Here is a 16,146-nt window from a genome sequence, read left to right on the forward strand (position 1 = left end):
CCCATGCTTGAAATATTAGTATGTATGTATGTAGAGAAGATTATAGGTGATGTATAATGTTTGCAACTGAAAATTTGACAATACAGTTTGCTTTCATTTACATAAACATGACTGCCTACATCATAAATGATAATTCAATAAAGATGTTTCATGTTTAAAAAAAGAAAGATATTCTTGAAAAGAACGCGGTCTATGAAGTGAGTGCTCTACTAGAATGGGCTTTTAGGGAACAGGTAGGGACAGTCTCATCTGCTTGTAAACATACACAATGCACTCAGACAACCAACAGGAGAGTGGAACCTTGGGATAATCCTTTTCCCATTTTGTCAGTTGAGTAAGACAGAAACAAATTATCAGTTTTGTGAAACCTCTGGTCTGATGTAAATAGTACCTTCATTGATGGTGCACATCTGTAAAGGTAATGTGTATTCACCTTTGTTTGAAAATTTTGGGAAAAACACAGGGAGATTTATGGATTGGTTGATACAAGATTCAGAATCCACCTTTGGAAGAAAAAAAAATGGTTCTCAGACTCACTCTGTCTTTGTGAAAAAACAGCTATGGGGTTTTACCAGAAAAGGTATGGAGCTTAAAAATCTTCCTAGCAGAAGTAATAGTAATTAAGAAAAAAGTTTTCCATGACAAACATTTTAAATAAGCCTTGGTAGCCGGTTCAAAGACAGGACTAGTCAGGGCTTGCAGTAAAATAGTAATATTCCAAGGAAGAACTGGGTCTCTTAGTAGAGGTCGTAACACAAAGTTCTTCTAAGAAATGCTTTAGATAGTCTTAAGGATGCAACATGCATGTGATGTTCAAAGTGTAAAGACGATATGGCCACTAACTGTATTTGGATAGTGGAATAGCTGGCTCCATTCTGAAAAAGTAAACATTTCTGTAGTGTTTACTGTCTCAAAGACTGTAGGCTACTAGCTTTAGTACTGTTCCCTACCCTCCCTCCCTCCCTGTTGGTGTCTTTGCAGTTGCCCACCCCTACTGTAAGTTTGATCTGGGACACTCCTCCCAGTCTAGTCTCATTAGCTCATTCTACCTAATACAGAGAGGACATCTGAGAAGGCCGACCCACTTAGTTTCTTTCCTTCTGTTCCTCCTTTCTCCCTTTCTAAAAAAAAATGCCTGAATCTCCTTGTGTTCTGACTGTGCTTCTCAAACATTTTGGAAATGTAGAGTATATTTTAGTGCATTTATTACAACTGTATTTGCCTTAATATTGCTACAACTCAAGTGCTCTAGGTTGCACTGCATCTGAATTGTTTTAGTGTGGTTTACCTGCTTTTCTGTATATATATATATATATATATATATATATATATATATATATATATATATATATATATAGACTAGCTACTTATTCTACTGTATTACTGCCTCTTAAATAGTTTTTCAGTTGTGCATGTGCCTTGCTTTATTCAAAAAGTTTTAAATTGCTAAGTTTGTAGAGTTTTAATTGCATTTACTGTTTAGGGCTACACACTCAAGTGCATTTGCCTTTTCTGTGTTTATTTACTGTATTATTGCATTGTTTAGCCTGTTTTAACCAAAAAATCCAAAAAAAAAATACTATCTTGTTTGCTCGTTTCCTGCCTTTCCTAGCTAGTATGGTCCAGATCACAGGCTTTGCTGGTTTCAGGACTTTATTTTCTTGCTGTGGTACAGGGAAGTCCTACTGCTTACCAGTGGGAGTGGTGAGCATTGTACTGCCTATCTAACACTAGAAGAGTGGTTTCCAGCTCTGAAATTGCAATTTTATTAGCCATTTTGGGCTGAATTTTATCCCTTTCAACTTTCTGGCTTAAAAACGCATGTCTTTGCACATTTTTCACATCATGGGGTTACAGTTAAACTATTCCAGGTGCCAGAAAGTCTGCTCCTCAAATTTTCCCTTAGAACTAGCTGGTTTCTCAGTAGTAGCACTAAAATCTGAACCCCTGTGACTAGCACTTGCTCTAGAACCTGCCGGAAAGCACTAGGAAGCCTTAAACTGATACAAGCACTCAACTCTCCTTGTTAGTAATAATAATTAATAAGGAGCAATTAATCGTAGGCACTAAACAGATGATAATTGCAAAGTACCTTGCACAGGTAAGGGAAAACAGCTCTTGTACTTTACAAAAAAGCACCGAAACAGGCATGTCCAAGGGTCAGCTTCTGATGATTTATCTTGTCCACCTGGTGAATCTGGGCATACTGGGGCAATGCAGCAACTGCCTCATGTACACAGACAGCCCTCTCCTCTGACCACCCAACACTACAACCTGTGAGAGATGCACTTACATAGCAAAAGCTCTCTCCAGCCAAGATTGTGCTAGACAGTCAAGAGGAGAAGGTTAACACCTGCACTACACCTCAAGCAACACACAGCCCTTCAAAACCCACACCATCAACACCCACACATAGCAACACTAAACCCATATATGTGGAGGCCCTTGACATTAACCTTCCCAAGCAACAAGGACCTCCGAAGATGAAACGCAAACAAACACCAGTTACAACCAAAGTGACACATAGCTCACAACACCAGTGTGACGCCCAACAACAGCTCCTAAGGCAGGACAACGTACCCAACACTTTAGTCATAGGTGACTCTATAGTCAAGCACACTGATGTCCCACTCACCAGGCTGAGCAAGGAGAAAATTACAGTCAGCTGTCTGTCGGGTGCCAGGATCTGCCACATAACGCACGCACTGAAGTCACTCCACAGCAAGTACAAATACAACTCTGTCATTGTCCATGTTGGAGTGAATGACTTGAGACGTACCTCCCTGGACTACATGAAGAGAGACATGGAAGAGCTCTCAGATCATGTGGCCCAGGGCAGGTATGACCCTAGCCCTGAGCAGCATCCTACCTTCGCCCAGAATGATACCACAGTATAAGGACAAAATGATTGACTTCAACAATTGGCTAAGCTTCTGGTGTCATTCAAAGGGGATCCAGTATCTGTCTGCCTGGGACGACATGATCGACAAACCACGATGCTTTGCCAGAGATGGTCTGCACCTGTCACCCCTGGGATTTAGGTTACTGGCTAAAGCTCTTGCCACCCCTATAGTGCCTTTTTTAAACAAGGTTCAAAGGACAAAACCACCACCGTAACAGATACAAGCATGCAAAATCTGAAGGTAATGCTACTCAATGCTAGAATTCAACTTCAAAATGCACTCTCTCGAGGCACTCCTAAAAATGGAGAACATCGATATCTGTGCAGTAACTGAGACCTGGTTCAAGACTCCAGAGAGCATCCCTGCAATACCAGGCTACAACTCTTACCATACTTTATGGCCACCAAACCAAGACCAAAACACTAAAGGTGGAGGAGTGTCCACATTCACACCTCCAGGCTAGTTGCCCAACACAATGCATCTGAAATTCTCCAGGTGCAACTAACACTAGGTAAGACTGCAATCCAAATTGTAGCTTGCTACAGATCCCCCACCATACAACTAAACACCCTAATACTGGGTGATTTCAACTACCCTGCCATTAACTGGGAAAACTACTCGGGTACCAGCACCTTTTCCCAACGGTTCTTGGAATTCATAAAGTCCAACGCACTGGATCAACTAATCCATTGTCCCACCAGGGGCTCCAATATCCTAGACCTGGTCATTACCAACATGGCAGATAGATGCTCCACACCAGTGGTCACCCCCTCATTGGTCAGGTCTGACCATAAGCAAATCACCCTTGACATCCACACCCCCCCCCCCCGTAAGGAAATCTCCATAAAAAAACTTCTCCAAAGGCAACTTCATGCTAATTAAGTCAGAAGTGACAAACTTCATGGCACCCATGCAGACAGGAGCTGAAGGTTCGACTGCTGAATCCTACACTGAGGCACTGTACGAGCACATCCACTCATGCATGAATAGTGCCATCCAAAATAGAACAAAGATGCTCTCCTCCAAAAAAAGAAAGCCAATCTGGTGGTCCCCTGCCATAAATAAACTATACAACAGAAGGAAGAAACTAAACTGTTGCAGAAAAAAGGAAAATCCCAGGATGCAAAAAACTCCCTTATCAGCCTCAGTAAAAAGCTGAGATCCCTCACAAAATCCACCAAAGCTAGTCACGAAAATAAAATTGCAAAACATTCCAAAGACAACCACAAGGCATTCTATAGTTATGTCAAGAATCTAAATGGCAATGCTCAGATCTGCTCTGAGCTACAACAGAATGACATTAAATATACTGATCCCAAGGATAATGCCAATATCCTGGAAGATCGATTTAGTGCCAACTTCACCCCCCTCTCACTCCCTAAAGGGCCCATCTCAATACCAAATGATTGCCAAATTCCAGTAATCACGGCCACACAGGTGGAAACCGCACTCTCCAAAACCTAGAATACAGCATCCATGGGACAAGATGACATCCCGGGCTGTGTACTACATGAACTCCAAAATGAACTGGCACCTCACCTAAGTGTCAAGTTTAATCATAGCCTCACCTTAGGCTTCATGCCCACTGAGTGGCGTACAGCTACAGGTATCCCAGGAACTACCGTCCCATCAGTCTGACGAGCCTGATCTGCAAGGGCATGGACCGCATTATCATGGAACTTATAAACAAAGACACTGGCAACCTTCAAACACTAGACCCCACCCAGTTTGGGTTTGTGAAGGGTTGATCTTGTCTCCTGAACCTTACTGACTTCTTCAAATCAGTCTCCAGAGCTGTGGACGTGGGTAAGGCGGTCCACACAGCCTATCTGGACCTTGCCAAGGCCTTCGACATCATCCCCTACTCTGGAATTATAGATAAACTTACTAAGCTGGGCATAAATCCCTACGTCACTTGATGAGTTGCCAACTGGCTTACTGACAGAACACAGACTGTAAAAGTGGCCGACTCGAAATCCAGCTCCAGACAAGTGACAAGTGGAGTACCTCAGGGTTCAGTCCTGGGACCGCTCTTGTTTGGCATCTACTTCTCTGAAGTACAGGTCAACACTAAGGGACTCTGGCTAACAAAGTTCATAGATGGCTGCAAACTGGGAGCCATTACTGAATCCCCAAATAATGTGGATATTCTACAAAAGGGCCTTACAGAAACAGATGCTTGGTGCCAGAGCCATGGGCTCAAGCTTAATGCCAAGAAATGTATAGTTATCCCCTCTGGGAAAAAACATGTACCCATGAATTACCGCATAGGTGGCAGTACACTAAACACCAAAAGTGTGAAATGAGACTTAGGGACACAGGTAGACAGTGGTCTCAACTTCGATAACCACATCACCACAACAGTCAGGAAATCCTTCTACGTGGCACACCTCATCACTAAGGGCTTTTCATCCAGAAAAAAGGAAGTCATTGTCCCACTGTACTCATCCCTCTTTAGACCCATTATAGAGTACAACGCCCCATTTGGTATGTACCTCACAAGACATCTGCAACAGCTGGAAAGGCAGCAGAAATACCTCACTAAAAGAATCACAGGCCTAAAGCAGATGCCCTATGCTGATCGTCTAAAAAAAGTCCAGCTATACTCTGTGGCATATCGTCTACTCAGAGGCGATTTCTGCCGAATATACAAGGCCATGTCAAACCCTGAGCTGTTGGACATGCTCCACTTAAAGAAATCTCAATCCCTCAGAGCCACACGCTCCAGGGATCTAAACCTTGTCATCACAATGAACAAAACATGCTGGAGGGATAGTTCCTGACCCAGAGACTCCCCATACTCTGGAATAAACTGCCCATACATGTCAAGCAGAGCGCCTCCTTGGCCCTCTTCAAAAGGAACCTTGACGATTGGATGGGAGATAGGAAATTCACCCCGGGGATCATGTCAGTCGCCCTGCTAGACAGGGGTTCAGGGAAGTAAATATTGTGGGAAGAAATATCCAGGGAATTGTTTGGCTAGGCTTGTACAGGCCCTAGGACCGACAGCCTAGTACCAACCTATGAACCTTGGTGACTCGCTTTCCTGTGTGTGGGGGTTGACCTGCTCAAGTTGTTTGCTATCACACTGGACTTGCCAGGGATATGCGTTGCTACTAGAAATCTATGAGAAGGTTAGCAATCATTGGCACAATCTCATGACCCCTCAACATAATGGGTAAGAACTGGTTCCTCCCAGTTTGTTGATCTGCCAGGCAACTGTCACATTGTTTGTCTGAATGGATACCAAATCTATGGGAAGAGTGTTCTTAAAGGCCTACTACACAAGGAAGCCCGCTTTCAGCTCCAATACGTTGATGTGAAGTCTGATCTCGGACTGTGACCATGTGCCTTGGTTTGTCTTTCCCATGTAATACCCTTCCACTCCAAGTGGGAAGTGAAGTGGTCAATGTGGCTTGAGGGGAGGAGGTTGAAAAGGATGTACTTGTAAACCATGTGGTGACTCCTACCACCATCAGATGTGTGATCTGCAGATCTCTGTTAAGAGTACTTGAAAGGACATAGGGTGTTGTTTTATTGCCACTGGACTGCAAGAGTCCAGTGAAGCAATCGCATGTAGTACCTAGCTAGGGGAACCAGGGTGACTGATGCTGCCATGGACAGTAACAGACAGAGAATTGTTCTTGCTGGTGGCTTCTGAAAGGACAGAACTGTTAAAGCTTGATGCCACATGGTTGCAATTCTTGTCTGGGGATGTCTTGCAACCAACTGGGCTCCTATGAATTCTAAAGATTGAGTTGGGCAAAGTTTGGACTTTGCCAGACTGAACGTAATACCCAGGTTTGAAAACAGGTGCAGCAGAGAGACTTTGGCCTGGATGAGTACCTCTCAGGTAGAGGAGGTAACAAGCCAGTCTAAGTACAGAAACACCTGGAACCCTTGCAGTTGGAGTCGAGCTGCAACTACTGCCATACACTTGGTAAACACCCAGGGGGCTGTGGTGAGACCAAAGAGAACACTAAACTGAAAATGACTGGTTCCCAGCTGGAAATGAAGACACTTCCTGGAGCATTTGCCCATCTTTATGTGGTAGTTTGTATCCTGAAGCTCTATCAACCACATCCAGTCATTCTCTCCCAGAAGGGGGAAACAGACTGTACCGTGACCATCCAGAATTTTGTTTTCATTACAAAAGTGTTCAGGAAGCTTAGATCCAAAATCAGTCCAAGTCCTTATTTTTCTTTGACACTAAAAAGAACCTTGAGTAAATTCCAGATCCTCTTTTGTCTGGTGGGACCTCTTGGATGACTCAATTGGATAGGAGCTTCTTTACTTCTAAAGCTGCCACTTCCCTTTGGGAGGGTGGAATGCCGGGAAGTTATTTTGGGGCTGAAGAATACATGAAAGGGAATGAAGTAGCTCTGGTTATTATCATCTGCATCCATTTGTCTTGAGTGATGGAAGTCCAGATTATTAGGTGCAGGTATAAATAGACAAAGATCGAAGGGTGGCCGACTTCCTTTGATTCACAGGTATAGACCCTGGGAGAGACATGGAAATTTCTTTGCTCAAATCTCTCTAAAACCATTTAACATATGCCAAGTAGCTTAAAGCTCTCACCAAGAAAGTAGATGAGGTGTAGACTCACTTCCCAAATCTGTCCCAACACACATAACTCCCTGTTCGGTGGGTGGACAGAGAAACTTTTCTGCTAGTTCTTTCTTGGTGACTGGCATCACAATAGAATCTATGGCTGGTCCTTGCTACAAATGGGATGATCTTTAAGGGAGATGAGAAATTTGTCTGGTTTCTTGGGAGTGTGTTCAACTGTGTCCAGCTACTTTCAAACCCATGTAGAGGATCAGGTCTACCACCTCACCTGTGGGTAGGACCAACCAAAATGTAGATGGGCCAGAGCCAAATGCCTCACTGAAGACTGACTCTTCTTGACAAAGCTGCTAGGAAGACCATCCCCCTTTCTGTTTAAGAAGTTTGAGGTTTTCTTTGAATGATATATCCTTAAGAGGGGGGATCTGGGGGAACCTTTTCCTTAATCAAAGTCAGTGTCCATGTGTCCTTTTGCATGTGTACATCTTGAGTACCTTCCTCAGTGGAATACATTGTTGAGGACTCAGAAGCTGATGTGGCCCGCTCCATAGCAGCTATGAGAGATTTTTGGTCATTGGTTGTCCTGACGGGACAAGAGCATAGAATCTGGACCCTGTGAGATCTTTTGGGAAGGGAAGGATCTGAGTTTGAAAGGAAAAGTCTTTTCTCTGGAATAAGAGAGTACTCTCCTGAATGCCTCGAACAATGAGCTTGAAATAGGTCCAGGGAGTCGAGTCCTAAGAGCTGAAGCCCTGGAGCAATGCTCAACCCAAGGCGTCACACGACTAGGATCCAAGGCTGACATCAGAGCAGAACTACATAATACGGAAGCCCAGAGAAGGAGGAATGGCTCTGAGGACGTCAGATCTGAGCCTACCATGTCAGAGTCTATGCCCACTGTTTGTCTTGGAGATTCAGATAGCTTTGAAGCAGCTGCTGCTGAACTAATCAGGGAACTCAATGGTGGAGGAATTAAGTTTAGGCTCCGAATCAGACTTGGCTTAGGTGGAAGCCAGATCCAATGACCATAATCCTAAAGGTCAGATTGAAGAAGGTGTAACTACTAAGTGTGAAGAAGTCACTCCCTCTGCTCCAGTGGACACCCTAGCCGGTGGGACCCCCAATTGGATCCTATCCCAAAACAATCTCCTTATCATCTTGTCCACATCAGCTTTGGTTAGGCTCCTGGAAGACCTGGCTGACTGGAAAGATGAGGCAGTAGAAGGAGGTCTGGAGTGATACCTTTTCTCTTGCAGGATCAGATACCAGAGAATAGGTGACACAAGCTCCAGAGAAAACTTCAGACAGCTGTTGGACTTGATATGAACCAGATTCAAAAAGATTGCTGGCTCTAAAGGTTTTGGTAATTTTGAAGCCAGATTCGAAAAATGATCTGGAATCCTTTTCCTCAAAGGTTTGGATTTTTCATTTTCTTTGTCTATCTTTACCTTTCTTTGGTCTCTCAGTAGATTTTCTGGTAGAAGAAGGAGAATGTTTTGAGGAACCAGAAGAAGCACTTTCTCCCACATGGACTGGGAGAAGTCCTTTCAAAATCAGTTTATTTCTTCTCTCAACTATGACTTGCTGACCAAACGCTTCACAGATGGCACAGGATGTGTCCAAGTGTGAAGGGCCCAGACAATAAATACATTTGTTATTGGAGCCCAAGTTGGCTAGCTTGTGAGAACAAGTCACACTTTTTTTTTTAAACCAGATGGTTTCTCCAGCGTGCTGAAAAGGAAATAACACAACAACAAAGCTAGAGGTGATAACTACCTAAAAGGGAAAGGTATGAATACAGCAAAGTTTTTTTTTTTTGGTGAAGATAAGCTCTAGAAAAAAGTTTAAAGCCCGAGGCAAAGAATGAAAAAAAGGGTCAGTGAAGGAGTAATGTAGAGAAGTATTATAAACATGTATAGTGGCCCAAAATATAACAAGAAAATACAAAGATTTATCAATTATTAATCACTTAACTCCTAAGCACTTACAGATCCAATCTACACTTGTGCAGGCAAATGAGATCTGAGGTACTCAACACCAGGGATTATGGGTAGAGGATCCTGAGCACTGGATCCAAAGCTTGAAAGTGGCTGAAGTTGGATCCAACATGAATCCAAGACCCATACATCGAGGAATGGACAGAAAAGACAACACCAGATCCAATGGTTTAGGCACCAAGCTCTTCAGGGCCTTCATGCAAACAGAGAGGGAGGCTAGAGCCTTGAAAGCAGTCAGTGCTAGGAAAACAAAAATGAAAATCCTCACTCTGGCAACAGAAAACATACAAAATCAGGAAGGTGCAGAGATGGAGTGGCTACTGCTCAGTGATCACTCAAACATCTATGGTTAAGGTAATTTTACTTACACAGCACTACGATGTTAATAACTTGATCACTGCTGCATTAGCCTTAGCTATACTGCCATAGCTTGTACTGACTGGGAAGGATAAGGAAGAGGGTCCATGATTCCCTGCAGAATGGTCCTAACAAAATCTGCTCTGGACCTGGTAAAGAAGCCTAGTTTGAAGTGCATTGTAAAGCATGTATAAGATGACTAAGCTGCTGCTTTTCGAAAACTTCTAGAATCCACCCGTTTCCAATAAGCCACTGATGAAATCAAGGCCCTAGTAGAGAGTGAGCCGTATCCCTGCCTGAAAATGTGTTATGGTGGTGGGTATAACAAAAGGTAATAGCATGAGACAACCATTTGGAAATATTTTTCCTTACCTTCATAATAAATTAATAACTCAGTAAGAACTTCTGAAAGTTTTGCTTCTGTCAAGATAATATATGCATTGTCTGTGAGCATCCAGAGTATAGAGATAGTACAGTTGTGTCCCACTTACCATAAATATAGATGTTTGAGAAGATCAACATTGTAGTACTGATTCTTGGGTCTTCCTGCCATGCACAAACTCATGATCGGCCAGATTTTTAGAGTCTTTACATCATCCTTAGCCAACATCCGGATGTCAGGGTATTAGAAGGGTGTCTGTTGGCACCATTGTTAATACTTTTTAAGCAGTGAATGGGCAGTCTGATGTCAGAGCACATCCCAACCTCCCCAGTTGTCTGAATTTAAGTGAGAAGGAGAAAAAACAGGAGAGAGAGGATGATGAAGATAAGAGGACTATTTGCAGGAAAAAGCTCCTATACCCCTTGCACCCAGCAAAGGACAAACAAGTGGTCAGTAAACAAAGGGGTTGCAGGGACAGAGTATGTACTGCTATAATGATCTACTCGAACATCTACAATTATGGTAACTGTGGCACAACTGTACTATGTTCTTCATAGTCAAGGTGCTAAAGTACTGATTTTTGGGAGGACTCACAAAACTAAAAGTTGGGTAGCGAGTTATCTGTATAACCTTAGGAAATAAGAGTTTTCAGGATGGCAGTAATGAAGCCTGCTCTAGCCCTGGAGACACTGCTTATTTTATAGCATTTTGTAAAGGAGTGCATTGAGTTCCATATGGCTGCCTCTAGGATGGCCTGGGTGGGGACTGCTTTGAAGAAAGCAGTGGTAGTTGCCTCATGTCTTGTCTGGTGGAGTGGGCTTTAATATGCCCTATTAAATCTTTTCCATGGTGTAACAGACCTTAATGCCGTTAGCCATCTATTTTAAAATGGTTTGTTTGTAGACAGTCTTGCCCTGTTTACCCTCTGTGAAAACCACCTGCAATTGTTCTGCTGTATTGGGGGGGTTGTCATGTCTAGACAGTACCTGATCTGCCTGTGTACATCCAGAGAATGGAGGACTTGCTCTGTCCTGTTCTGCTGATTTAGGTAGAAGACTGGTAGGTGGATAGACTGGTTTAAAGTAAGTTCTGATACCACCTTAGGCATAAAGAATGGGTTTGTTCTAAGGGTGACCCTATCCCTTTGGAAGACCATGAAAGTTTCTTTACACATAAGGACTTGTAGCTCATAAACTCTTCTAGCTGTTGTAACAGCTATAAAAAAAAAATGGTCTTCCAGGTGAGCATCTTTAGAGAGGCAGTGGCAGCAGGTTCAAGGTGTGTGTGTGTGTGTGTGTGTGTGGGGGGCTAAGTTATTTTTCTAAAACAAAACTTAGATCCCATGCAGGAATAGGGTTTCTTCAGGATGGTCTCATGTGAATAACCCCTTTTAGAAGAAGTTTCACGTGAGAGAGCTAGAAGATGGTTGAAGCATTGTGCAGATAAGCTGATATTGCAGATGTACAGATTCTGGGAAATTTGGTGTTTCCACCACAAAATATTCTTTTTCACAAATCCCAAAACTGGAATCTGAAATGTCAGGGGATGATAATGTTGGGACCACAGAGATTTCAGGTACCACTGGATTTTTCTCATGTGGAGCCTTGTAAGAACTACTGTGAGCATTATTTGCCATGAGACCAACATTCTGAGAAATTCCCTTGCTGCAATGGTAGTTTGAGTGGAAAAACTCTGGAACAGATCTAAATACAGATCTACTTTTCCTGTAGAAGTAAAGCTCTTTGAGCTAAGGTATCCAGTAGACATTCCAGGAAAACAATCCTGAGAGAAGAAGTAAGACTTTTTTCAGTATGTTCTCTTGGAATGTCAGCCTGTGTAGGAGACCATTACCTAAATGAAAGATGCCAGACACACTAAAAAATACTCTGTAAAGATAAACAAGTCTAAATTAGGTAAATGTGTATACCCTGCCATATCACATGAGCCAGACACTTTGCGAGTACCCTTGGAGCAGTAGATAGATCAAATGATAATGCAAAAAACTGACAATGTGATCAGACACAGAAAACCTTAAGGAATGTCAGAAATTTGGATCTATAGGAGTGTGATGATATGCATTGTTTAAATCTATCACCACTAGAAAAGTCAAATGGGGAATAAGGGGTAACAAGGTGCAAAGATGCAGCATTTTAAACTTTGGTACAATCAGAAACAGATTCAGAATTGGTCTCCAAGGATCTTCTTTCTTTAGCACCAGAAACTTCCCGGAATAAAATCCTTCCCTTAACTGAGGAGGGGGGACAACTTCTATCACCCCTGAGCAAGTGCATGCTGAAACACAGGAGGTAAAAGAAAGTGTGGTCTGGGAGGTGAACAAATGTCCTGGAAAAGGAGGGAGAGACTCCTGCTGCCATATGTAACTCAGACAGTTTTAGACATAAGGATTCTAAAAGTAATCTATCTGTTGCCAAAGAAAGACATGGAGATTCAGACTTTCTGGAAGGATTAAAGGAGTACTATGGTGGGAGCAGGGTTGGAAATCCTTCATATAGTCATTTAGACTTATTAGACTGCCCTTTGTTCTTGGGGGAAGGTTATTGCTTTCTTTTAGGAACCTTCCCGCCATTACTTTTTAAATATTTGCCTACCTGCAGCTTGATGGGACTGTTTATTATGCTTTTTAAATAAAGCTGTAGAGTGAGCACTGAATCCCTTGGCAAACTTGGAGGAGGAGTGAAAAATCTGAGAGATCCCCCCCAACAAGCTTTCTTCTCTCATCACCCCTTTTAATGACTTGTGCAGCAGAAGGTCCAAAAACTAGTTCTCTATCCAAAGGGGGGATGGGGTTCAAATTTTCAGTTTCAAAGTCATTTGCGGGAGATTGAGAAAGCATCCCAGCAAACCTCTTCATAACAGTTCCAGTGGCACCAGCCAATCTTTTTAGACAATAAAGAATTCCTTGTCTTTCTTCCTTTTTTTTCACCAAAATCAGTCATACAGGAAGGGTCAAGGGCCTGCACTAAACCCTGACAGGAGGAGAAACATGTTTAAGCTTTTGTTTCTTTCTGATAGGATTTCTATCCAACTTTTGGCAGCACTTGAACAAAATTAGTCAACCATTAATCCTGAAAATAATAAACCACAGGCTGCAGATCCAAAGCAAGCTTTAATATTCTCTAATGCTTCAGTCAAAGACTTTCAAGAGTAACAAACCATATCCAGAAAGAAACCTTTACATACAATATCACCTTCACCACCTTTCTGAAGGTGGTCGACAAGATGTTACACGCTTTGTTTCAGATTTACAGACTAACATATATAACTTGTCCTTTGACTGGACTTCAATGTGGCAGTGAAGTGGCTTATCTAGCTCTAACCCTAAAGAGTTTACAAAATGGTGAAATATGTAGTGGGATACACCGAAAAATTTTTGATGGGAGTTTATATGGTACTAGCCGTCATCCACATATCTTCTTTCAGCATTACCGTATGGGGAATTTTTAAGACTACCCAGAACTTGTAGTGATGATTTAGATTATTTTAATGAGATGGATAGATCTGCTAATATGCTTTTTAACAGGGGGTACAAGTCAGAGGTTGTAGATGAAGCTATTTGAAAGGTTCTACAACCTATAGTGCTTTAAAAATCAGAGAAGGTTACTAATTAGAACTTGTAGTAATAGTACTCTGGGCAAGAAAGAACAGCTGTACTATGTCACGGCGCATGTTATACAAGTGAAAAAAATTGTGTTCTGCTGAAACATTGGAATTTTCTGCTCAGTGATAAAAATTTGTATAAAATATTGGATAAGTCTCTTTGTATGTCATATAGATGTGGGCAAAATCTTAAAGACATGTTAGTTCAAGGTATTTTTTGTTTTACTTAGTCCTATTTTAATTTGACAATCTGTTACTTTTGGAACTTTTCCTTGCAATAATTGTACTGCTTGCCACCATGCTGTGTGCTTTTTTTAAGTTTATTAATAATGTTAGATATGTGCCTAAGGGAGTATTTTCCTGTAATAGTACTGGGGTTATATACATTTTGAAATATCCATGCAAAGTGTTCTATATTGGTGAAACAAAAAACATTTAAATGAGATTATTAGAGCATATTAGGGACATTAAAAATCAAACAGAGGACAAAATGGCGGCTTTACATTTTAAAGAAAAACAATAGTAATCCTTCACTGTTACAGGGTAGCATGTTGGAACAAGTGAATTTTAAAATAGAATATGGGTATTTACTTAAAGAACATCTTTTTAAACAATCTGCTTTATTTTAAAATACAGCACTTTAGTACCTACAAGTCTGAATTGTGAAGTAAACTGGAAGTATTTTATTTAATTGTATAATGGGATAATTGTCTTGTTGAATTTGCATATAAAGGGTTATTTTTGGATATGGTTTGTTAGTCCTTGAAGGTCTTTGACTGAAGTGCTAGAGAATATTAAAGCTTGCTTTCAATCTGCTGTCTGTGGTTTATTATTTTATTTTTGTGTACAGTTTATGGTTCTTATTGATCCTGAAAAGCCTGCAAAGGACCACTCTCTTCAGCAGCAGGAAAACTCTGAAGGTTATGGCACCTAAACCTGAATCAGTCAGCTCAGCTTCAGCCGATTAATAGTTTGGGCACGTGATAGGTGCTCTGAAAGCTTTGGAAGCTGACTGGATGTTATATGCTTGGCAAAAGATAATTCATACAGCTTAGGCCACTGCAGAGTGGTCTTTATGAAGAACATTAAAAAGTTATAAGAAATTATGACAAAAGTACAATTCATATTTTCCTAGAGGTACCTTAAATAAATGATCAGGGGTCCCCTAAAGGTATCTTAAATAAATGATCAGGGCTCCTTAGTCAAAAAATTTACTTAAAAGCTTTTTGCCAGAATTACATTTAGAGGCACAACAACTCTATGCTGTAGAGATAAAATACCAGACTATGACCCTAGTGACCACAGTTGAAATAGCAGTTCAGCTGCTGGAAAATTTTGACAGGACTGGGTGGAAGCAAGCAATTGTTGCTATCTCACTTATATGGAAAAGTGACTTCTACTTGCCAGAGTAAAACTTCACAAATGAAGGCTTGGAACCATCACTTAATATGGTAAGTGCCTAACAGGCTGATAAGCATGCCAATGCTCTAATCTCTAATGTACCTCCTAAATGGAGAAACATGGTGGAGTTGTCTGACTCAGTGGTACCAGTCAAACTACTGTTGAACAAACACCTGGGGACAGGTACCCTTGTCTGTCACAAAAGAGAAAGCTGTTATTGAGAAAGATGCATTACAAAAATCTAAATCTCAGACCCATCCCATTCAGTAATTACCTAGACAAAGAGTACTGCATCACAGAATGTGAGGAAATTCAGTCTGAACACTCTGTTTGACCTACCGCCCAAGGCCAGCAACACAATGGACAGCAACACAACAGCCTGGATCTTCACAAAACTTTGTCTTGAGCAAATTCAGCCAATCTTCCACTATGTGAGTTGGAGGTGGAGCACCATCATCAAATGGCCAGTCCTTTAAAGCAGAAAAATCACATTAAGGACAATACTGTTTCCATAGCATTGCTTAGCTCACTTAGAACTACAAATTTAAAAAGTTTGCAAGCATTTGTAAGCAAGATGAAAATGAAAGTTATGTACTCACCATGACAATAGATCCATGTTGTCCGTTTCTGCCCTTCCTCAACGTATGGGTCTTTGTCACTTTCAAGCTTTGGATCTGGTGCTCAAGCCCCTCCCCTTACCCATAATTCCCTGTGTTGTCCCAGCTACCTCAGACTGAGTTTGCCCACAAGAAAAAAGGCAAGTATACAGAGCCTAAGGTAGAAATAAGAAACCAGATGAAAAACTTAGTCTTGATAAGGAACCTCTAGGATCCAAAGCTAAATCAGCTGGAGCAGTCCAGGAGTTAAAATGCCAAATACTATAAAATACATGGAAGGGGGAAGGAGGGTAAGAAGCTGA

General features: G+C 41.7%; 1 protein-coding gene across 5 annotated transcripts in view; it reads right to left on the reverse strand.

The window, feature by feature from the left end:
- Positions 1–16,146, reverse strand: part of LOC122798392 (protein tyrosine phosphatase type IVA 3) — a 636,579-nt gene that overhangs the window by 133,391 nt on the left and 487,042 nt on the right. For all 5 annotated transcript variants that reach the window (XM_044067296.1, XM_044067297.1, XM_044067295.1 and 2 more), the window contains one exon: positions 15,567–15,697. In XM_044067296.1, coding sequence (XP_043923231.1) covers positions 15,567–15,697 — 131 coding nt within the window. The remainder of the gene's footprint in view (positions 1–15,566; positions 15,698–16,146) is intronic.

The sequence above is a fragment of the Protopterus annectens genome, chromosome 3.part1, assembly GCF_019279795.1.
Source record: "Protopterus annectens isolate FY-2018-M chromosome 3.part1, PAN1.0, whole genome shotgun sequence".
NCBI classification, from domain to species: Eukaryota; Metazoa; Chordata; order Ceratodontiformes; family Protopteridae; genus Protopterus; species Protopterus annectens.